We start from the raw sequence: 23208 nt of genomic DNA on the forward strand, positions 1-23208 counted from the left end.
GTTCTCAGTTTTGATTCAACACCCCTGCTGTACGTCTTGGATTGCATCAGAAGTCGTCATAATAATGTATGAAAACCAAAAAAAAATGTTACTGGTTAAATAAATCACTCTTGGGGCCAAATGCGAATAAGTGGAACTGTTAAGCTTTTTGTGAGGTATGCATTCATGTGATCATCTTTTTAAATTTTAGCTGTTGATATTTTTTAGTTGTAGCAACAGTAATATGCCTTATAAAAATCTTTTCTTACTTTTTCTTGTCCACAGCACTAAATGTTTTAATAATGTTGTATTTCAGTTTCAAATAAAAACTTGAAAGTAACCTGGGGTTTTTTTTTTTTTTTTTTGGAGTTACAAAAAGCAAAAAAAAAAAAAAAAACATGATGCAAGGACTGGGATAAGCTTTATAATCGTTGTGTTTTCAAAACATAATCTTTATTGGTGGAGTGTGTGATAATCGCTGGTAACAAGGACAACAATGGGAAAAGCAGTCAGAGGCTCTGGGTCAGAGGCATAGCAGACATACAATAGATCCCTCTTCAGAAATTAACTGAAAAACAGGAAGCTTTGATGGTGCTACAGCCTACAGTTGCCCCCTGTAGGCGGCTAGCCAAACTGCAGCTTCGTGGATAAAAGTCGGCGGCATCATTTTGTAAATCAACCCAGGGTTGATGTACACTTTGAAACCACTAACTGCACAAAAGCAGTGCTGAAAGATGATGTTAATATTTTTTAAAAATCACTTATGTCTGTGTTGGTGTACTGTAATTCTAAAATATTTGACATTCTATGTTAACTGGCCAACTTTTGAGACTCATGCAGTTATTACTAGAAATGATCAAATTTGCATACGTTTCTGCATGGAAAATTTTTGAGAAATATTAGCTGTCAAGGGAATTTTCTTGCCTAAATTTTGCATGTCCCGTATTTGATCTAAAATGGAATGATCGCAAAGTGGCTGCATATGCCTATGTCCTCCAAAAATATTTACCATATTACAAGCATTACATTCTGTATTACAGTCTCTATGCATATCTTCAGTAGTGTGAAGATTGACTCTTTTTTCCCTTTCCCCCTCTCTCTGGCATATCTAGCCCCCAGTACAAAATACACGAGGCTCTATGTCATCTAGTCCAGTGCATTTTTCCGATCTTCAGATGTTCTGTTCCAAAAAGCAATGTTCTAAATAAACCAGTGCGGTATTTTTTAGATACATGCTTTCATCTCTTTTTTTGAACTACAGATAAACCCAGTTTAGACTCTTTCAAATGTAAATATCGAAAGGTGTAATTTGTCATCCCATAACCTGGTAGATAAGGCACTAGAAATGATGTTTTTATGATGTGGAAATTAAATAATTTATTGAAATGCAAAAAAACAAAAATATATTAATTGAATGTACATTGTCACCAGCATAAGCATTAAAAGAGGTATGAATTGGTTATGACCTTAGCAAGCAATTCTGTCATCCCCAGGTTACAGCCCAGTGCAATATTTATTTTTTTTGGGTTGGGTGTAGAGTAGCAGAGCAGGGCTTGGTATGGTACAAAACACGTTAGAGAAAGAGTACAGTTCCTTATGCTGCCACCAGAGGGCAGCAGCTGTCAGTTGTAAAGTAGCAGATAGTTACACCCACCCTCAGTAACCATGGTTGTTTTGGTTTTTACTTCACTGTTAGAAAGCAAGGTGTGTCTGCAGTCAGCCACTGGATCAGTTATTTGCAGTTTCCAGACTTTGCTGGCCTGTAGTTTGGGTTATACCAGTGTGATGGACATGCTGTTTTCATACATTCAGTCCAGCTGAACCTCATTCTTTAATTTCCTCTTGAATTGCATTCATTTCATTATAGCTACATTTACAACACAATTGATGTATTGAACTCGCATTATATGGTTTGTTGAGTATAAGTATATGAATTCTTTGTATTATAGGAGGTTTAGTCAAATACAAGCCAGAGGTCAAAAATGGAATCTGCATTTGGTACAGGAATCCAAGGGGTTGACATGGACGTACACGATCCTTTCATTTTATTTGAAATTGGATTGTTCTGGAAACTGTTTACAGTAAAGAGATTGTCTTAAATTTGGCTCATGAAAAACTAAAACAGCTTTTTTTGCCCTTTGAATTTCCAGCCAAAATGTGGCAATGTGGAAAACTGGCACCACACAAAGTCAGCATTAAATTGTCCTACTGCACATGGTACAGAGCTGGGGTCTGATGCTCCTGGAGGACTGCACTGACTGCTGGTTTTCAGCGCGTTTCAGCACATAAGTGCTTAAATGATGTCACTGAATGAAACCACACACCTTGTTTCCAAGGCCTAAATTGGATGCTGATTGAAAAGAATGAAACCACAAACAAAACAAAACACCATAGCACACTGTAGGCCTCCAGCCCTGGAGATGCAGACTAATTCCCAGCCTGTGCAAAACAAACTGGGGCTTCAGAGACAGATTTGAGTTTTCGCTTGCAAATAGTAAAACTGAGGTACAGTGTTAGCACATTGCAGGTGTCCAGCAGCATGCCAGGTCACCTGAGAAAGCCCTGGCTGCCTCTGGGTAACTTGGTACTATTGATATGCTCGACAACCATTAAAAAAAACAAAAAAAAACAAAACAAAGTCACTGTTCAAAAATGATCTGCAGCATCGATGGCGAAAATGTGAACAATCGTACACAGCTAAAAGGGCCTGAGTCGACCTTCCTCACGCCTTGTATTTTTCCTTCCCCGCCTCGCTGATCACACAGATGTGCTGAAAAGCAGAAAATCACATGTCTCTGAACGCCCTGCTTTCCCACGTGCTACGCAGCTCACACACTGAATGATTTCCTTGTACGTTTACGACACCCAGAAGGAAGATGTTTGTGTAGATTATACTTACATTTAGATCTCTAAAGTATTCGTTGTAGTCTAGTGCGTACCCCACCACAAATTTGTCGGGAACTTCAAAGCCTACGACTGGGAAAGGAAAAAAGGTTTTGTTTGTCAACTGAATCATTAGCCGAGTACACTCCACTGAATTGAAAATCAACATTTACCATTATGTACATTGAAAATGTCTTCACATTGTCCCTCATCATTGTCTGTACATTAATGCTTTTACCAGCTTTATAGCATTTGTACGTCTCTGGAAACTGTTAAATTGGGCTTTGTAAGACCAACGTAATTCCAAGACTGTAAAAAGCAGTAGTCTGTTCATCTTGAATTTCAGTTTAAGCAGTGTGAAATCTGAATTTCAGTTTGAGCAGAGCAGTGTGAAATGTACTACTCACAGTCTGGCCTGTATCCCACACTTCTTGGTGTCCTCTTCACCAATAAACTGTCAGCAGGAAAGATTACACAGATGGATTAAAGCTTCCTACACTTTTGTCAGCACTTCGTTTAATCAAGATTCAGCAAAGTTTGCTCAAAAAAATTCATAAAATATTTTAAGTTCATATTTTTGCTCACTATTTTGTATTCAGAAATCAGTTGCTTATTCATTCCTGGGATTTATGACCAGAGTGCATATCATTTGTGGAGATTCAGGGGCTCCTTATTACAGTTAATTCATTTGCATCTTTATGTGACAGCAGACGTTGCATGTAAATGACAGGTTATGTGAACACCAGAGTATGCACCTGAAAGCACAGCCATTATGGGTTGTGAAACTGTTGAGACAAAACTCAAATTGGCCACACTGGTTTAAAAAATTTAAAAAAATGTTTTTGAAGTTATTTAAAAATGACAGGCACCAATGACCATGTGTGGAGGAATGACAAAATAGTTATTAATAAACTGAAGATGCAAAGCACATGTGCAGCTGCAGATAACTGATAAATAGAGTGGTTTTTAAACTTCCTGTGGGACTTGTGATGATGTGCTTCCTGGAGATGCTCAGTTGACCACTCGAGAAATGGCCCATTGATTGGAAGACTTTGGCTAACTGCCAGTCCAAATTCACTGTCAAATTGGGGAGAAAAGGTTTGACCTTAACCAGCTCCCATATCACACAGGGCCAGGTTCCTTATCAGTGTAACCACATAGTAGATTGCCTTTTACAGAGAGAAAATCCTGTTGGTTAGCTGCAGTGATGTACTGTGCTTTCCATTTGACTGAATGACTTAATAGACTCGATATGAGGCTAGAGAATGTCTTGCGGTTGAAGACAGGCTTGTTCAAACTGGGAGTGAGAAAGATGTATATGGACTCCCACCTAGATACATGTGCTTTACTGCATTCAGATATGATGCGTTTGATCAGACCTGCGTCAAACAACGCATTAACTCTTTACATTCAGTCTATGCTCCAGATTTGGGAGGGTTCCAGGTTTTACTCGGTGCAGTTAGCCAGCTAACTTGGTAATCCTGCTTTGTGATACAGGAATGAAGGTCACTGATGCAAAGAGTTACTGTGTTATTTGACACAGATCTGATCAGTGATAAGACTGAGGTGTAGGAGTCCATGAGTGTGGTGCTACCCTCCCTTCCCCTGGGTCCCTGTACCTGGCCACCTTCACCATCTTTGGGTGGTACTGCTTAAGGAGCTGTAGCAGGGTCTTCATCGTCTTTCCCGTGTCGATGATGTCCTAGGAAGGGGGAGGGAGGGGGGGAGAAAAGTTAAAGGCTGTCCACATTGCCCAGTCAGCCAGAATGAGAGTATGACGAAATAACAGCTCACTCACCTCCACGATCAAGACGTTCTGCATTGAAAAATAGAGAGAGAAACATTCAGTGCTGGGGGACACATCTTAACCACGTAACCTCAATAATATTTCTTTGTTATCCTTCATGGGGAATTTTGGTTGATTTCATGTCTCACCACTAAAAGAGGACAATTAATGGATATTTCTGCAAAATTTCTCCCTGGTTTGATACACAGCAGGACACAGCCACAGTGCTGCTGTGCAGAGCTGGGCCTGTGTTGAGCCAGTAAGCCATGCACTGTTTTTATATGCAGTTGGCGTGTCTTAAATGTGCAGGACGTGATTCAGAAAAAGAATCTCACCTTCCCTGTGAGGGTAGACAGGTCGTCTCCACCAATGACCTTGATCTGACCCGTTGACTGGTCATTCTGGGGAATTAAAGAAAGAGGGGTGGAATGGTGGATGCTAAATATTATACATACATCCTGGTTCCCAAAAAATAAACAACGAAACAATTCTTCCTTCCCCCGGGTGACAGTTTCAATTCTCATTCGGAAAAATCAAGTAAGCCGGTTACGATACAGCCCATGTAATCAGCTTATTCCAAAAAGCAAAACCCGGCTAAGCCCTTATTCTGATTATGAAAAATCTGATAGGTTGCATTTACCTCTAGTAATGAGAAAATGAAAAGCATGTAAACACCTCGCTCCTTTTACAACTCTTAAACGTGGTCTGCGTATGTACAGATTCAAAATGTGTCTTGAGTGTTGAAGTCATCCAGATAGTTCGCTGTGAAAAATGTCATGGCCTGCACATATCCCTCACTTACGGACCAAAGAGGAGACAGAAGTGCTTAATTTCTGTATTAAAAGAATCAACATTGAGGCTGTTTAACGCTGTAGGAGACAAAATGAAAGATAACAAAGAGAACAAATTAGACAGCTGGAAGACACTGAAACGCTGCATTTTATCAGGATAAAATATCGACAGTGAGACTAATTGCATTAAATTCACTAGGAAGTGAATTTAGTAGGAAGCCGTCTTCCAGCACTGACCGAAGAATGTAAACGGAATATTGAGCTAACCACGTGTACGGGATTAAGATTGGGGTACTCCTTTCAAGACACATTTGAATGGCATAATCAGAATATGTGCATTCAGACAGGGTCAGTGGCAATGAAATCCTCTTATGTGAAGCAGAGGCAAATCAAAGAAAATCAGGTGACCTGGTACAGGCCTGCAGGATGTGCGGACAGACGAGTAACAAACATGCAGCAAATGCAAAATAAGCTCCAGCGTAGAGACGGTCAGCAGTCATTATGAAGGGCTGGCACTAACTGGGCACTCAGGAAGAGAATAGTACTTGATGTTGCTTCAAGACAAACTGGATGCAGATAGAATAAATCAGGTACAACTAATGGTTTTCTGTGACTAACCCCTTTTAAAACATAATCTAATACATTAATTCACATCTTTTTAATGTACTACATGTGCGCCATGGCTAGTGCTATGCATGAGCACAGTATAAAATTTTACTGTCTCTGAAAAAAGTGCATAATATACAGAGAAGATGATGAGTTATGAAAAGGAAGTTATTTATGCGTGTATCCTAAGAACTGCTCACATAAAACCACCACTGGGTCCTGACCCAGTTAGAAAATAGATCTGGTGCACATGTGTAATAAATTGTTTTAGGAACCTCCGTCTTCACCCAAATGAATCACTTTTACGTTGCCAAGTATTTTCCTGCAGCATTGTGATTTTCCACTATTATCTGTATGCACACACACGCACACACAAACACACACACAAACGCTGAAACAGTAGTACAGACGGAGGAGTCTTACGCAGTAGCTCTTTAGCCGGATGAAGTCCACGGTCATGGGGATGGACCGATCGCTGTTGCGGTTCAGGGCCTTAATGTAGTCCAGCAGGTCGGCGAAGAACTTGTACCCGCCCTTCAGCACACACAGTGCCACGATGTGGTGTCCGCCCATGTCCTGCATGATCTCCCGTGCTAGCCTTTCCGTCCTGGGGGGCCACAGAAGTAAGGGGGGGGGGGGGGGGCAGGGGTCAGCTTTTTTGTCCCAACTGCCAGTTCTTATCCTCTCCTTTCATTTTATGTTAGTCCTTGTTCATATGAGGTCATCAACACTCCCCTCCTCATCAAAAATTAAAAATGGAAGTGTGCTTTTTCTTTTTTTCCATGCTCCATTTTAAGAGACCATTGTGGAAAATGGAAGTTCGGGGTGGGAGAAGTGAGTCATGTGCAAATGAAACCATGGCGATCAGAGTTCTGCAGTTACTGTCATGTGTGCAGCAGTTCTCGGAACGGTGGAGGCAGGCAAAAGACCCCTGGTGCAATTCTGCATATTCTAGACTGGGGGTAAATCAGCCTACAGTACATCAGCCGAGTGGCCGGTTCTCATCTCATCTTCTTCTCTATTCCAATGTTCTTTTTTTGCCCGCTCAGAAAAGCACTAAAAGATTGCACTCAAGGACGGAGCCCCACTGAACGTGCTCAGGGGCATCCCATTAATTCAAAACCTGTCTTGTGAGGTCGTTTGCTGCGTGTTCCGTGTCAGTGGTGAAACCAATTAATGTCGGGCTGCAATTGCATGGGAACATGGAATGACAACATAAAGCGGGGAGCTCCAGTCATGGAGGGCTGCAGTGTCTTGCTGGCTTTTGATGCAAGCCAGCCCCTTAAGTGCTTGAGTCATTGGTAAGCCAGAAGGCGACTGCATCTCTCCAGGGCTGTGGTTTGAGGCTAAAAATGTAAAAGTTAACTGCCGATGGCCTTGTAAGAGAACGGTCTGAGATGGCCGCCTGGAAAAGGCAGGGGAGAGGGCGCCCTTGCTTGAGGCCGCCGGAAGGTACAGACCTGTCCTGGATGAGCCCATGCGGGATGTAGACCCTCTCCAGGGCCCCTGCGTAGTGCTTGGGTATGCAGAACAGGTCCAGGTCATAGCCCTGCTCCTCATCGCTGATCTGGAACACACGGGCAGTTTTACAGACACAGATCACTCGGCGTGCTCCACTGACAGCGTGCTGCTTCCCACTTGCCTGTCCCAGCCCTTGGGAGGCTAGGGCAGGCTGCACTTACCTGACGTTCCCACAGCGATGCGCCTGCAGTCTGGCAGGTTAGTGGTTAAATTAGCTGCTTATGTTAAGCTGCTGATGAGTTGATTTCAGTTTTTTGTGTCTTTTGGGAAGCGCAGGAGTCACAAGGTGTCCCTCTCGTTTTCTCTCTGCTTTCTTTAAAGTCTGGGCTCAGGTTTGTGTGGTTTCGCAATATGCCATGGTTTTATTTTTGCTCCCTTGTCAATACAGTGGTGAATGGTGGTAGATATTGGGCCATAAAGCCCACTGGATAGGATTGGTTAAAAAAAAGGGTAGACAAGAGTCACGCCGTGCCAAACACAAGAGAGAAGTTTGGCAGGTGGGAGGAACGGGGGCAGAGGGAAGCGGTCAAGTTACCGTCCTGCCTCTGCTCAGCTACACTTGCGCAACTGACTTGTCAAAAAGCAAACAGCACATGATTCGGGTTCTCCACAGGCGAGGACAGAAGAAGCAGCTAAATCTGGGAAACTGGGAGGGTAATGACAGGTTCAGGTAGGCTGGTGTGGAGACGCACCACCCAAGGCCCGGAGGACACACTAGGCCTACCTGTCGTACACCCAGTTCTTTGAAAGAGCCGTTACTATTTAATCCAAATTAGCTCAACTTGTTTGTGGGATTTTTACCTTCGGGCGACCGAAGTTTTCATAAACCTGCCGCTAAAAAAGTATTTTTTAATGTACAGGGCTCGGAGGCAGCAGAAGTACAATGGCAAATGAAGGTCAAAAGGAGAAAAGGAAGAAAAATATTTCATGTTTATTCAAAAAATGCAAACAAGAACGGAGGGCCTGACTCTGAATTCTTTCACTTTAAAATCTAATTTCCTCAAACAACCTGAAGGCGAACCCTGTGCTACTCATTGCTGGCATGTGACAGGCTCGGCTAGGTTGGACATTGCAGCAGCAGTGGCAGGAGGCTAATGATACCTGAAAGTGTACAGAGCACCGATGTACATGTTAATTTTATGATGAAATTAGAACTTTCAAAGGCAATTAGCCTATTTTTTCTGGGACTAGTCACTCATCCCCCTATAGCAGTCAGTCAGTCCCTGAAAATTTGAGAGTTGGACAAGACCCCACACCCCACCAGTAGAGCCAGCAGGGCACCCAAATGCAGCCAGCCCGACAGAGCAGCCCCTAAACAGCATCTACTGTTACTGGCCCTCCGTGTAGCATGCAGCAGTGCGCTTCGACTGGTCTCATCTTCCTCAGCCACTCCCACTATGTTACCCGTCAGTGTGATTGTTAGAGCTACTTAGTAATAGTAATTCTGCATGGTTTGTTGCCTATTTCTACATATGCTGAGAAGCTAATGACTCTCCACCATTTAGATTGCATCTTTCACAAGCCCTAGTACCCTAACCTGTCAGTAACTAAAACTGGTTGCGGGGACTCATATTTATTTTGGTTTTAGCTCCTGCCAATCCTGTCACTGGTTAAGTGAATTGAGGAAATACATTTATACACTTCCATGATTTGAATTTGCTCATAATTAAGAATTTTTAACTTTTTGTTTTTGTTCGCATCTTCACATTATATCAATACAACAGGTGTATGCAGTATAGCCCCTTTACCGACTACAGTTGAATGAACAATAAGTTAGTTAGCTGGTAGAAATTCCAGCATGTGCAGAGGTCCATAGGACTGAGTTTATGAAACCATGAACATGTCTGCATGTCCGTGTAAAGCGGGGATCTCAAACTGCTGTCCTGGAGGGCCACTGTGTTTGTATAGCACTGCTACAGCACCGATGAAAACTAGCTGGTCACAGTATAGTTGATTAATAAATTACCTTGTCTTATCTGTTGTAATGTATGGACAGCATTTTTTCTTCTTATCCACTATCCGTCTTCACATGCCTGCATTAAGAACTTTATAATACTTCACCTCCCCGATACTGAGCTCTCTGTTAACATATGAAACACTGAAATGAAATAATTAGGCCTATATGTAAATGTTAAAGGTCCACATTGCTTCTTTAAGCTCAGCAGGATAAATAAGTTAAAGCGTGCACTAGAAAAATAAGATGTCTTATGTCTGTGTATCTTCTCTAGACAGCGAGACTTTCTCTTTGCCCCAAGTGCTCTCAAACCAGCTTTCATTCACAGTGCCTGTATCGTCAATGGTTATATACTCGTCACCATATGCACCCTCTAATTATCGTTAGGGTAATCCATAATTACTGAGAACATACTAATTTAGCTTCTCCGAAGACATGCTTTAAACCTCAATCTAAATGCATGTGAACTAATCATGTTTTTTAAAAGTACTGTGAATGAGATGCTCATGGTTTTACTGTAGTGCTTAATTAGCAGGACTGCATCAAAAGTCGGAATCTATCATTTGTTTTTCCACTACCTGGCACAGACAATACATATAAATGGTCCTAGCTATGTTTATTAGCCTTAGAAATGTTTAAAGACTGGTTTGTAAAACACATTACATATCATATTACACTTAACATGACACCGTGTTCACAGTTCCATGTGAACAGATTAATTTTATAGCGTTCATTCGCAATTATAAGCATAAAAATAAGCTTTTGTGTCATCGGGGTGCTTCTTTCCTTCTCAGTTCTCCAGCAGCGGTCAGCTCTTCGGTATCAAGGAGCCGTGTAGTAATGTTCATTACAAAGCCGCGCCGTGGCTACAGGAATTCATTTCAACCGAATACAAAATTTTATATAATTTAAAAAAGAATAATCGGGTAACGCAGACGTGTAGAACCACTGCAGTCGTAAAATCAGAGAGCTGCTTTGAAGTGTACTCTCTCGGCTTACACCACGAAACCCTGAATGCACTGATGCCCGCCATTGTCAAGCCAGCAGGTCGCCAGAAATTGAAAGTGTAGCCTATCTATAATTCCCTTCATTGCACAAACACTGTCAGGATCCATCGAAAGCATGTACTAAATTAAAATATATTTTAAAACATAAAGTGAACTCAACTGTCACATTTTAGGTTGGGATAGGCTACTGTAAAAATAGGAGAAATAAATTTATGTCAGCGGTACGATGTAACAGGCTGCAGACAGTGAGAAACTCCAAAATTTCCAAAATATTCCAAAATTTTGGAATATTTTGAAATATAAAGGAAACAGTGACACTTGCCATTAAATAAAATAAAACGTAGCCCATAGACGAATGTAGGCAAACTAGCTACAATGCATCTAGAGGCTATTTTAATGAGTGACCAAAGTTATAGATACATTATGTATCATTATGTATTGCTTAGTTTACAGGCTTTATTCTGCTACAGCCACGTTTCCCCAGCCTCGTCCCAGATCTGTGTTCATCAGTCATAGGTAGGTTGTGAACTGTCGCAGACCAAAGCGTACATTGGCTATATGCCATGTGTCACACGCGTGCTCCCAGGCCTCTGTTTGTATAAAAATCTGTCTACAGTACAAGAGCGAGCTGGACGTCTACGAGCCGTTTAGAATTTGTTCGCAGGTTGCTATGAAATCGGATTCCCAAAACACAACAGCATCACTGTAAGCAAAACAACGCAACGGGTCCGAATGCATGAACCGATTTTACACAAGGTAACCGTCGTGTATTTTCTCTGCAGTCTCTAAGACAAGTGACAGTCGGTCTAATATTATTTATAGCTCGCAGACAAACTTACCACAACACAGGGGCTGGTCGTCGCCATGTCCGTGGTCGTACGTTATTTACAGCGACCGCTGACTTTGGGTTGCTCCAGTCTGGCGCGGATGCTCCGATCGCGACACGCAGCTGAAGAGATCCTCCACCCTGGCAAAATATTTCTACACTGACAGATTTGCGACTTATGTGCACGTCTGCTTTCGGTCCTACGCTCTGTAATGTTGTTCACGGTGACGGGCTGAGCAACGAATCAACACAAGACAAACCTCGTAGCCCCGCCCATTTCACAATACAGTCAGGCTCCTGTCAATCTATGCTTTGAACACAACGCAATGCGGATCTTTTTCTTTTTCTTTTTTAAAATTTGGCTAGAATAAATGGTAGAATTACTAGTTACATTTTAATCGACATATTCTTGCAGGTTCCTCTTCCATTCTATCTCTGAAATATGTACATTATGTACTTCCGGTCTTACTAAGCACTTTTAAGTCAAATCACAGCCTCGTATTATATTGAAATATTGTTGCTACAAGCAGAGAAAATAAAACGTTGGCACTTCCCTATATACCACCTCTCTCATTGCTTGTCACTGAATTGTAATTTAGGGCCAAAGTTCACATCTTTAAAATAAATTTACAAGAGCCATGCCACTACACCAGCACTGTAACTCTCAGCCCCTCCCAAACTCAAGCCCATATCTGCATGAAACCTCCCCACACTGACAGGGGACCTTGGGAGAAGAGAAGTGCATTTCCAAAGCAAAATACAGGTGTGGTTATACCCCTCACACAAAACACGCTATCCTAATCTTCATGAGAAAAAATCTGTTCCCACAGCTGGCTGGCCAAAATGAAATAATAAAAAAATTAAAACCCTGTGTGGACTTTGGAAGCCATAAACAAGCTAGTCTGATTGCTTAATTCTGTAATTTAATTACTGGCGATTTCTGAATTGCTTTCCCTAAAAACTGCGAGATGGAGTGAGAGGAACTGTGGCATGTGAGTTTATAGCTGCTCACACTGGTCCTCACTGACAGTGTCTGTTTGTTTCCCAACTATAGATAATGTCACTGGTGTAAAGAATATTGGTTATGTTTTTTTTTTTGGACATTCTTGGACCTTTACCTCATTAACAGAGAGGGAGAACCATATCCAAGCAACACACACACCCCTACTGGTTTTAAGCATAACGCTCTGCCCATTGATGTAGGAGAGTGACTTGCAATTTATTATGAGAGACATAGGACATAGCCGTCTTGTAAAATGTAAAATATTCTGTGACATTACTTTTAGATTTAGCCAGCAGCCATATCACCTGGTATCTTTTCATTGTCGAACTGGTGAAGCTATGAAAAATGGGAAAACAGAGTTGCAGCCAGAGATGGAGTTGGAGGGCCAGAGACCGACACCTTTGCCTCAGTCAAATAAAATCCAATGCCGCCACAACGCAATGGGGTTACTGTGCCATAGAAAGTGCTGTCTTTCTGATGAAGCAAACCCTGCTCATTTGAAAAGAATAGGGAGTGTTTACCCTTGGGTATCATGCAATAAACTATCTACATCTGCCCACCTAATCATCCCATTAAATCTGATTGGCTACGCAATCCTTTGAATTCCCTAGCCACTTTCAATTACCCAGGCCATCACTGCAAATGAAAACTGAGCTCTTGGTTTGAAAGAAATATCTGTCCCCGATGCCATTATGTCTGTCTGCCACATATTCCCTTGGTCTTATCGTGATTACAATGTAGCTGGTGCACATTAATAGTAGAATGGCAACCAGGAATGAGAGATCAGGAACTACTCAAGTCAAAAGACTTGGTGAATTCAATCAGTAGGATAGCGAATCTACTATGGCCTAATTGGGAGGGGTCACAGATTCACTCCATCCTATGTCTTTGAATGGCTTACCAGTCTTGATCAAAGCTTGGGAAAAGTATAAAAAGAAGGTAATCGAGAGGATCAGAGTTCAGTTTGACTCCACTGAATCCAGGGTTGGTTATGTGATTTTGTTCATGCTGATGCTCTTTTCCTGCCTTTATTTTGATACAGATCTTTTTTCCCCGGTACAGTTGTTTTCTTACTACTTGCTAAAGGTAAATAAGTATAATAATAATTTAAAAAGTATGGGTTCACATAATTGGACCATTGTAGAATTAACCTGTTCAGACCCAAAGACAACCTTGCAGGTATGTATTCTTACACTGGCATGAACCACCCAAAACCTTAGGAATCCGTTCTGGTAAGATAAATGTATTCAGTGCATCTGTTTGTGAACCTGTGGTGTCGGTGTTTTAAAAATTGATAATGTGGACTGGTAATGGTCATCTTCAGAGAGTAACTTGACGTTCGCAATATTAATGAATTTTACAGCTAGCTTGGTTCTCTGATATGGAACAAAAGTCTCAGAACCAAAGCAATGAGACAAAAATGGATCCCCAAGACCTGCTGTCAGTGTGCTGAAAGAGCATTGTTTGGTTAGCTGACACTTTTAATGAGGACTGGGGAGAGGTCCCCTTTCACGCCGATTTATGAAACTGCTCAAAGACTGTGCGATACTGCCACCTACTGGTCACATGAAAACCATGTCCCTCAACCTCATTGTGTTAACTAACCTTACAGAAATCATCTGAGTATAGGGCACATGCAAATAAGTAATGGCAAAATACTGTATTTGATAGCTAAGATGCTAAATAAAATTGAGCCGTGAATATCCAGCGAATCCTTAATTTTAGCTTTAAGAAGGCCAGTTGATTAAATCAACAGTGCAACACCCCATTCTGAATGTGATTTAAAAAATAAAATAAAAAAATCTAATTTCATGCTACCAGAGGAATTTTAATCCTGACCGAGTATAAAGAAAGCCACAGACATTCCCAATAACAATCAAGATAATAATACAGTAGTAAAATATAGTACATGATTAAAGGGGGGAAAATATTACAGTTTCTACAAAAAGAAAATGAGAATTAGTTATGCCTCCATGATTGGCATGAAAAAAAGGCGAACAAGACAAATAGATGACCACCTCCTTATGACGAATCCAGAAAAAGTTGATTTTGTTCCCCACCATTTTGTGTGAAACTGGGGAGCACAACGTGAGCAGGATGCAAACGAAGGCCGAGTTCCAGTCCAGTCGTTTGCAGAAAGAGTGTCAGGGTCCCACACTGAGACCAGAGTGAGCGATGACAGCATGGTCCTGTTTATCCACAGTTCTGCCCCCTGCAGGGCACCTCAGTCCTTGTTGTGTATTGTCCGCGGGAGTGTGGAGGCAACAGGACAGCCTTGCGGGGTAGGGTACAGGTTAGGGAACCGGTACTTGCAAATCAAAGTGTGCGGGGGTTCACTTCCCTGGTGGGGCGCTGCAGTTATACTTTGAGTAAGGTACTCAACCTGCTTCAGTAAAAAATACCCAGCTGTATAAATGGATTGTATGTAGAAACTGTTAGACTATAAGCTGCTCTTGATTGGGTGTCTGCTGAATGCCTAAGATGTAATGCGACTGGACAAAACTCCCCCACAGAAACCTGTATAAGTTATAGGTTACTGTAGAAGGCACGGGAGTGGCATCTGCATATGTGGCTGTGTGTCTTATCAGAGGCAGCAAGAATTTTCGGGAGAGGTTAAAATGAACGGGCCCCTATGTTTCAGAGAACAACGCAATACAAAAATATTTTTTCTGCCATCTTCGATCCATGGCACCACATCCTTGTGTCATCTTAAAAACCACCAACTGTGGGGGAGAAAAGACAGATATTATGATTAATAGTAGTAGTCCAATTTCTTTTTCATGAAATGCTACATATATCAGATGGCACTGCAGTTTAAAATGTGCTTTCCTAGAAATGTAAAAACAAAGGTCCGGACTCACTGTGGCTATTAAAAATCCCATTTCAAAACAATTTCTCAACTAAGAGTCCTGGTCAAATTCCCCCATGACCGACCTTAACCCCCCCTCATCCCGATTACACAATCCTTATCCCCCCCACCTTTACAGTGACAACAGAAAATAAAAGAGAAGCAAGTTACTAGTTGTCGGTTAAATAAAGGTAAAATAAACATTAAAATATTAATCACTGTGACTAATACAGCCATGATATTCTGTTGTTTATTAACCAGATGTTCATAGTTAAGTGAGTGGAGTCAGGCTGTATGTGCTCACTGGGAGTGAGGGGCGCCTAGTTGCCGTTGATTTGAGGCGGGGGCAAAGGGAGGGTGCCTCCATGGTCGATGCCGGCCCTCTCTCGACTGCGGCTCTCCCTCTCCTCGTCCTCTTCGTCACGCTCCTCGTTCCCGCTGTGGTTCTTACAGTACAACCTGCAGTGCACGAGATCAAGCAAATCATCACAACACAAGTTTTCTAAAAAAAAAAACAATTTATCACTTCATTCACATTTTGAATATTCCATGCCTTCGAAGCCATTCTTACATTTAAATGTGCGCTTTCAATTTAACATTCTAAGGTTCAAGCTTTCATAGGAAAACTAAAAGGATGACTTGGGCAGGAAAGATATCACATTAAATTTACAGCTGTATCTTTACAAGACAGTGAGCAGTGTGGTAGAACTGACGTCAATACGAAGTTGCCAAATTCCATTATTGTGAATTTTTTTACTGAACACAACACATAATCTGATAGAATTGAGAAGTGTGATTGGCTGCAGGCCCCTACTTGTAGATGCCTCTGGCCATGTTCTCGATGTACTTGGCCTTGTCCTGCAGGCCGCAGTGGTAGTGGTAGGTCTTCACACAGGCCTTAATTTCACACCCAATGGTGGCTCCCAGCTGGGCGCACAGGGTGCATTTCTGAGCGAGCCAAGAGCAAATATACACAAAATGGCACACAAATACAAAACACCCCTGGCCTTTCATATAAACATTAGCCTCACCTGCCAGGCTCATAACCTTATGGTTCCTTTAGCCTGATCAGGTTGATGCTAGAACGTGATTTAAGTCAGCCCTAATTCCAGCAATGTGCCTTGCTAATAAACCAAAGGTCAGTTATGTCTTCTTAAAAAAATAATGATCTTCTAGACTGTAGGCAGGCAGAGCTCCAACCATGGAGATGACATAACACTGGTTAAAACTCTCAAGAACCAATCAGAGCACAGAAAACAAATCTTTAAAAAACTGTAATTTGTCATTCCGAATGCTCTAGAGGTAGTCTGGGGTTGACACTTTATAAACATTAATTGTAAAATAGAGGACTTGGTCCATCATTGGGCTTTTGTTTGTTTTTTTATTTAAATCAGCAACTATTGAGTTAACTGTGTAAATGACTGCTTTGATTGAACAATTCTGAGTAACAATACAACTGAGTAACAGCACAAACCAACCAGACCCTGTGACTCTCCAGGACCAAGACTGGGTAACTCCGCTGTAAACAATGTCCCAGGTCTAGTTTTCTATCGTGCCTTCATCCTTAAATGAGACCAATTAAATACAAGAAATCCTCTTATAAAACTCTCACCATTCGCTTTCCCCTCTTTATCTCCTGGATGACGGTTTTAATGTCGAAGTTTCCAAACTCAGCGCGGGAGGTGGTGGTGAGCTGGACGGTCCCGGACGAGAAGAGCTGCCAGGGGAACGAGAGGACGGTGGTCAGGCGGCGAAACCGCATCACACATGACAGCTTTAAATCAGGGCACTCAGGTGACCAGTTCAGTCTTACAGGGCTCAGTGACTGGTGATATAATTCATAGCACTGGTCCTTAAACTTTTTAATATCGGAATCCAAATTGGAAAACGTTTTTAATATCGGGACACAAATTTGAAATTTAGTAGCTTTTGGGGTCCCATCAAATACACATACCAGCATAGCCTATTGCGCTACAGACTCATTCTGGGACCCACCTCATACTCTATACTCCCATAACCCACTTTGGGTCCCCACCCGTTGTTTAAGAAACGCTGCTTAATAGCAGTCGCCCACAGTAACTGTTCCCAAACTGTGCATTGAGACTCACTGGTGGGTCATGAGAGGGGCCGAGTGTGTGACACTTACCTTGCGTACACAACACACTTTCCTCTGAAAATGAAGTCAAATTAGAGACTGCACCCGCACTGCACATACGCGCTGAGTACGGCCGCTCCCAGAAGGCGCGTTCAGGGGAAGACCCACCATGCACTTGTAGTGCGCGGCCACCTTCTTGCCGCTGTCGGCGTGTAGCACGCCGCGCGTCTCGTTCTCGTCCTCCCCGGCGTGACAGAAGCCGCAGCGCAGGCCCGAGTCGCTGGGGCTGCCCCGCAAGGGGGAGCGGTCCCGCTATGGGTCACACAAACACAAGGCCAGGGTCAACCCAAAAACCCCAATGCCAATGATACGAACAGTTAGTACTGGTCCTGCTGTGTGCCACCAGGGTTACAGCTTGGGTAACTGTACCTAACCCTGATGACATTATAATCTTTGTACGGATAGTATGCTGTGACTGAAATTATCCATAAGCCATCAATTACATTAAATACTGGATTTTGGAACAGATATTTTTTTTAAATCAGTTGTTCATATGGTGGTTTATATAAGGCTGAGTCAAGATTAATAGTAAAATTCTTTTAATTAATAGCTGTGGTCAAGAATGGCTTGGCACAAACACTAGATAATGCTCTAAACCACCTAACTCTTGGTCCATGCTCATAGTACTTTTGCCAGATCCGTTATGCTGGTTTAGCCGTGTTTGTTGAGTCTCTTCTTACGTGCAAGGCGCTCTCCATATCATCTGCTCCGTGCGAGGACGTAGAGCGGGTGTCATCCGATTGGCCGCGAGAGCTGGCCTTGATCCGTCCCTTATCTAAACGACCCCGTCCCCTGCCTCTGGGAGGGGAGGAGTCTGAGTCATTGGCCACACCCCCCAGCTCATCTATAAGTGGAAATAAAATTGAATTTGTTTGCATGAGTAGTGACTCTGGAGCCCCGTCATATGAAATGGTGTCAAGAAACATAAAGCAGTTTATGAGCTGTTGAGGCAGTGAGAGGCTTTCCATGCCATTTAACTTGAATGACCTGGAAGGGTTTTACAATTATACACAATGGTTGACAACAAGCCAGTAGGCAGGTCGAAGAATGGAATTGGCTACCTTCGCTGGAGTCTTGTGTGGTGTCCCGGTGTTTACGACAGTACACACTGCATTAAAATTGAAACAAATACATCAGAATTAGCAAACACACCGATCAGTTTCCATAAGACACTTTGGCTGATTTAGATGGCGGGCTTCAGCCCTGGTCCTAGAGAGCCGAAAGGTCTGCTGGTTTTTTCACCGTAACTCTGCACTTAATCGATCAATTAAAGCAGCTGACAACACAGTAAACTCACCTGATCACTTGAGCATTAACTAAGGTTAAACTGTAAAACTAGCACAGCCTGTGGCTTCCAGGATGAGAGTTTGGGACCCCTGGTTTCACAAACTGAAGAAAAAAAAAAAGTCAAGGAAACGAGGCAGAGCAGAAAGGCGCGCTCACAGGTAGATGCCCTGGGAGGGGTTCTCCTTGATCTGGGCCTTGTCCCATAGGGCACAGTAGAAGTGGTACGTCCTCCGGCAGGTCTTCACATCGCAGCCGATGGTGGCGCCAGGGCGGTGGCAGGACGAGCACATCTGGAGAGAGACAGAGGCATCAGGCGACACACGCACGTGCACACACACACACACACACACACAGGTATTCCACCGAGGGCAGGCTGACATCCAAACGACAACGAATGCAAGCACACACTTACACCCGCACGGAACCACCAGACAGGTTTCTTCCAGCCGGGGCAGTACTCCATAACAAACAATGAAGAAGCAACCATTTACCACCATCACAAAGAAGACCACATTGTTACAGGACTTTCAGGGTGAGAGACTTATGGAGAACAGTGGTGGAAAATCTGGGTTCAGAAAGTCAAAGTCCTCCCTAGTATTTTGTTAAATTGCCTGGATTTGCAAATCAGCACAATTCTTCAGCCAGGAGGTAGAACTATTTAGTGAATCAGCTGACGGAGTTCACAGGTGGAAGAAACACAAGGCAGGACTTTAACTTTCTGACCCCTGGACTTTCCACCTCTAATGCAGTGTTGCTTTTACCATCCGTTTATCAACGAACAGGATGAACAGAAAGCGGCCTTCATTAAAATCATTACTCCGCCGCTCACCAGCTTGTTTCCCCTCTTTATCTCCTTCTTCACGTCTTCGATGGAGAAGCCGCCGATGTTCTCGCTGTCCGTGTGAGACGTCACCAGCGCGGAGGAGAAAAGCTGGAGGGACAGGCAGAGTGCAGCAGGAAGCCATGTGAGTCAGATTAGGGCCCCAAAACGCACCCCTGAGTCCCACCCCTGAGCCCTAACCACTTAGCCCCAGCCCTTTAACCCCAACCCCTTAGCTCTTAAACCCAGCCCGTGGCTCCACCTCAGCAGACCTGCTGTCTTGATCTTTGGTGAATCGTGTGAAAGCACCCGGGCACAAATTACACATATGTATGTATGTATGCATGCATGCATGTATGTATGTACTTTTTCAGAAAATCTTAATCATTTTCTGATCTGTTGTTTACGCATGACAGGACTGTGCTCAGTTGCCGCTGGCTTCTTCCTGTTCGCTGGCGCACTGACTGCCCGTTGGGAAACAAGGCTGTGTCCGCTCCTCCTCACCATGCACTTGTGATGGGCGGCCACCTTCTGGTTGTCCGACAGCAGCAGCTGGCCGCACTCCTTGTCCCGGTTGGTTTTGCAAAAGGCACACTTGCGCAGACGTGCTGCCGCCCCCTTCCTCTGCCCCGATGAGCCAGACATGGCCGAGCGCTCTGTCCTCTCCGTCGCCGTGGTACCGAGCAGCACTGTCCAACCAGAGAGGGACAAGGGAACAGGGCAGGACAATGGTGAGGGAACTAAGGGTTTTAACTCCCAGTTTTGTACCCTCGACCTAGGTACTTAACACAAATTAAATGAGTAAATCAGCCCAGTAAATACCCACCTGCATTGTTTTTACAAAACATACACTGTATAAGTTGTACTGGACAAGAGCATCTGCTGAATATTAACTGGAGATGTACTGTAATGGTTGTGGTTAGGTAGCGTGTATCAGTGCCAGCTGTGTGCTAGCCCAAGTACCAAGTGGCCCTGACATTACAGCTTTGCTAGGGAAGGGATTACATCGCTGCTGGCGAATCTGTGCCTGGACTTGGCTGCAAGGGCACCTGTAACTGGGGCTTCATTTTTTTGGAGTCTCTGACAATAAGACTACAGGATGGAGGGCAGGAGAGGTCATTCCTAGCAGTGGATGGCAAGTTGTAAAGATCTGGGGAGAGGATTGAGTGGAAATGATAAATATAGACTTTATAGTGCCATTTACAAACAGGTGGTCGCACAATACTTCAGTGGACATTTTCCAGGGGGGGTTATTTTAAATAAATTGAGCCAATTGAGTAAGTCTGTGGAAAAAAAAAAAAAAAAAAACAGAAAATGATTCCCGCCCCCTTACAAAGCAAATAAACCTGGACTCCTGCAAAATAAGGAATTACAAGGAATTACAGGAAAGGCTATGATGCTAGGATGTTAAGGAGGAGGATGCTGCCGTGATAAATCAGAATGAGTTACAAGGTGCATTCTGAACAGTTGGGTCATGTAAGGGAAGCAGAGGCCAATGTTCAAACCGTCAGGAAAAGGTGAGGAGTAACTTAGAGACAAAATCATTTTAGGGGTTGTTAGGACATGAGAGTGGATTTTATAACAGTGACTTCCCTCTGTTGTGTCCATAGAAACACTGTCCCTGCACTCCTGTGTATTAACTTCTTTGAGTGTATCTGAGGTGATTGTAGCTGGCCCTAGGACTACACAGGTATGCACACACAAGGGAGAGAACTTTGGGAGAATATCTGGAAACACAGTAACAATAATACATCAAGACAAAAATTAAAATAATTAAATAAAGGGTTTAATAAATTGTATGCAGTCACGTCAGGCAGATTCACCCGTGCACACTGGAACTTTGAGAAAATACCTGAGAAAATAAATGTAACAAAACGGCCAAAATGAAAATAATCTTTTACATTAGGGGTTTAGACTACTGTATACAGTTATCAACTGTGCTCCCTGTAACCTTAATGTCGGTCTTTTAAATTTAACTTCAAAAACTATTATATTCGTGTTCGACTAATATAACCTACAGACACACCGAATATTAAAAACAAATGTACATAATAATCAAGTCACTAAGAAACTCACAACAGTCGTTGTTTAAAAGCAAATGAAAACTAAGAACTCGCCAGAACACTCGTAAATAAACTATCATCTCTGTCAGAAAGGCTCTATTAATATAAATATAAAATAACGTATCATAACAGCACAAAACAATGTAGTCATTACTCTGAACATTAACGCAATGCTTGAGCAGTAGCCTATTACAGGCCGCTCCAGCTTCCACAATTGCAATAGATACAACGAAGCCTCATAGCGGCCGCAGGCAGAAACACCACCAACGTAGCACAACGTGCAAGCATAGCAGCCAAGTAAACAAGCAAGAACATGGTCAGAAACTGAAACGAAACATTTGTATCATTTAATGTAAAACATGTTCGAGGTAGCTGAATATCTAGCGTGATCGATACGCATCACTTAAATAATAAAAATTAAATTAGCGCAGTGTAGAAATTTTTGATTACAATCTACTGTTTTTTTTTATTTCAATGTCAATTACAAAAAAAGGGGGTGTGCCACCTCCTGGATCTTGTCCGCTACATTTTTGGGGCTCTACACAAGAACACCCCTTTGAGGCCTCTTCGCACAATCAAAATTGAGGCCACAGCGAGAACTAAAACAATCGTAGTTTGATAATTGTTTTTAATCTTAAAGCCAACATCCCATTCATTCTGGTGTATTTCCTAAATCAGTAGACCTGGCGCTTGGGGTTTACCCGCTTTCAGTGCACAAGCGCCATACGCTACCCCTGCACGTTCAGTTTCTCGAAAACGGAGGGGGATTCACTTTTGAGCACAAGTACGCCTCCCGCTCGTATCGGCCATATAGCTCTACTCGTGGTTTTATTCCCCAGTTAATAATGACAGATATAAATATCTTACCCTTCTTAGTGTGTTCTAGTCACGTTGCTCCGCTGTGATGGTAAAAGAGAGGAAACGTGTATGCGGGTGTGAGGGATTTTTTCGTCTTTCCACTGTGATGGGAGCGCTTGCGGATTCTTAGCTTCGCCACTGCGTATGATTCGTGTGACGTTGCGTACTGCATAAAGCACGTTTGTTTGTCAGACATTAAAATACCCGCCCCTCACGCACGCTGCTCTTGCTCCTCACCTTACAGCCATGCAACAGTAGCCAATTGAATCATAAAAGTGTTAGAATATTTAGTGTCATTGCTTAAAGTTTATTTCCGAATTCCCAGGTGTACACATCAGTGTTCACTGGGTCAGTTAGTTTCACCTGATACACGTGTTAGTTTCAGTTTATCACAGATTTAAAGGCAGATTTTATATGAAGGTCAAAGCTGCCTCTATATTGAAATTGGGATTGACACAAATGCTCTGTTAACAATTCGCGATTAAACAAAAGGCTATCTTTATTGCTTTATGTCAATAACATGCCTGATAAAATGTTGCGCTTTGCAACAAGAAAAAAACAATCCGACGAAAAATAATAATACATTCAAAATATCTTAATACATAAAATAATGATCTGCGCAGAAGTCTCTCGGCTGCTACAGTTTCGTTAATAGAAATATGATAACTGGTTTCCCTGGTTTGTGCGATGACAAAACGTCAGTAGGCTATACCCGTACACTCGAGATGTTTTGCCAACTTTTGCTTGGAATATGACTGGCTATTCGTAATATGACTTTACAATGGCTTTTGAGGTTGAGGGCAACTTTATGAAATAGTTTT

General features: G+C 42.7%; 2 protein-coding genes across 2 annotated transcripts; both read right to left on the reverse strand.

Moving 5' to 3' along the window:
• Window positions 1-14: 14 nt before the first annotated feature.
• hprt1 (hypoxanthine phosphoribosyltransferase 1) lies at window positions 15-11587 on the reverse strand. The gene is made up of 9 exons (XM_064326250.1): window positions 11367-11587; window positions 7506-7612; window positions 6469-6652; window positions 4984-5049; window positions 4661-4678; window positions 4482-4564; window positions 3270-3316; window positions 2879-2955; window positions 15-2749 (listed from the first exon to the last, which is right to left on the reverse strand). The coding sequence occupies exons 1-9, from the start codon at window positions 11391-11393 to the stop codon at window positions 2702-2704; spliced, it is 657 nt and encodes a 218-aa protein (XP_064182320.1). The 5' UTR covers window positions 11394-11587; the 3' UTR covers window positions 15-2701.
• A 2576-nt stretch (window positions 11588-14163) lies between these two features.
• phf6 (PHD finger protein 6) lies at window positions 14164-22556 on the reverse strand. Its single transcript, XM_064326249.1, has 11 exons — window positions 22397-22556; window positions 19971-20155; window positions 19476-19577; window positions 18803-18936; window positions 18421-18467; window positions 18040-18203; window positions 17468-17611; window positions 16817-16921; window positions 16019-16152; window positions 15509-15663; window positions 14164-15079 (listed from the first exon to the last, which is right to left on the reverse strand). The coding sequence occupies exons 2-10, from the start codon at window positions 20109-20111 to the stop codon at window positions 15525-15527; spliced, it is 1110 nt and encodes a 369-aa protein (XP_064182319.1). The 5' UTR covers window positions 20112-20155; window positions 22397-22556; the 3' UTR covers window positions 14164-15079; window positions 15509-15524.
• Window positions 22557-23208: the final 652 nt, after the last annotated feature.

The sequence above is a fragment of the Anguilla rostrata genome, chromosome 3, assembly GCF_018555375.3.
Source record: "Anguilla rostrata isolate EN2019 chromosome 3, ASM1855537v3, whole genome shotgun sequence".
NCBI classification, from domain to species: domain Eukaryota; kingdom Metazoa; phylum Chordata; class Actinopteri; order Anguilliformes; family Anguillidae; genus Anguilla; species Anguilla rostrata.

Excerpts from the sequence above, each read along its gene's own strand:
- hprt1 (XM_064326250.1), bottom strand. The coding sequence starts at position 11,393 with ATGGCGACGACCAGCCCCTGTGTTGTG. Across the intron at positions 3,317-4,481 it reads AAGATGGTGAAGGTGGCCAG|TTTATTGGTGAAGAGGACAC; the intron begins GTACAGGGACCC and ends TCCTGCTGACAG. Across the intron at positions 2,956-3,269 it reads TGTGGGATACAGGCCAGACT|TCGTAGGCTTTGAAGTTCCC; the intron begins GTGAGTAGTACA and ends TTCCTTTCCCAG.
- phf6 (XM_064326249.1), bottom strand. The coding sequence starts at position 20,111 with ATGTCTGGCTCATCGGGGCAGAGGAAGGGGGCGGCAGCACGTCTGCGC. Across the intron at positions 16,153-16,816 it reads TAAAGAGGGGAAAGCGAATG|AAATGCACCCTGTGCGCCCA; the intron begins GTGAGAGTTTTA and ends TGGCTCGCTCAG. Across the intron at positions 15,664-16,018 it reads ATGGCCAGAGGCATCTACAA|GTTGTACTGTAAGAACCACA; the intron begins GTAGGGGCCTGC and ends CGTGCACTGCAG.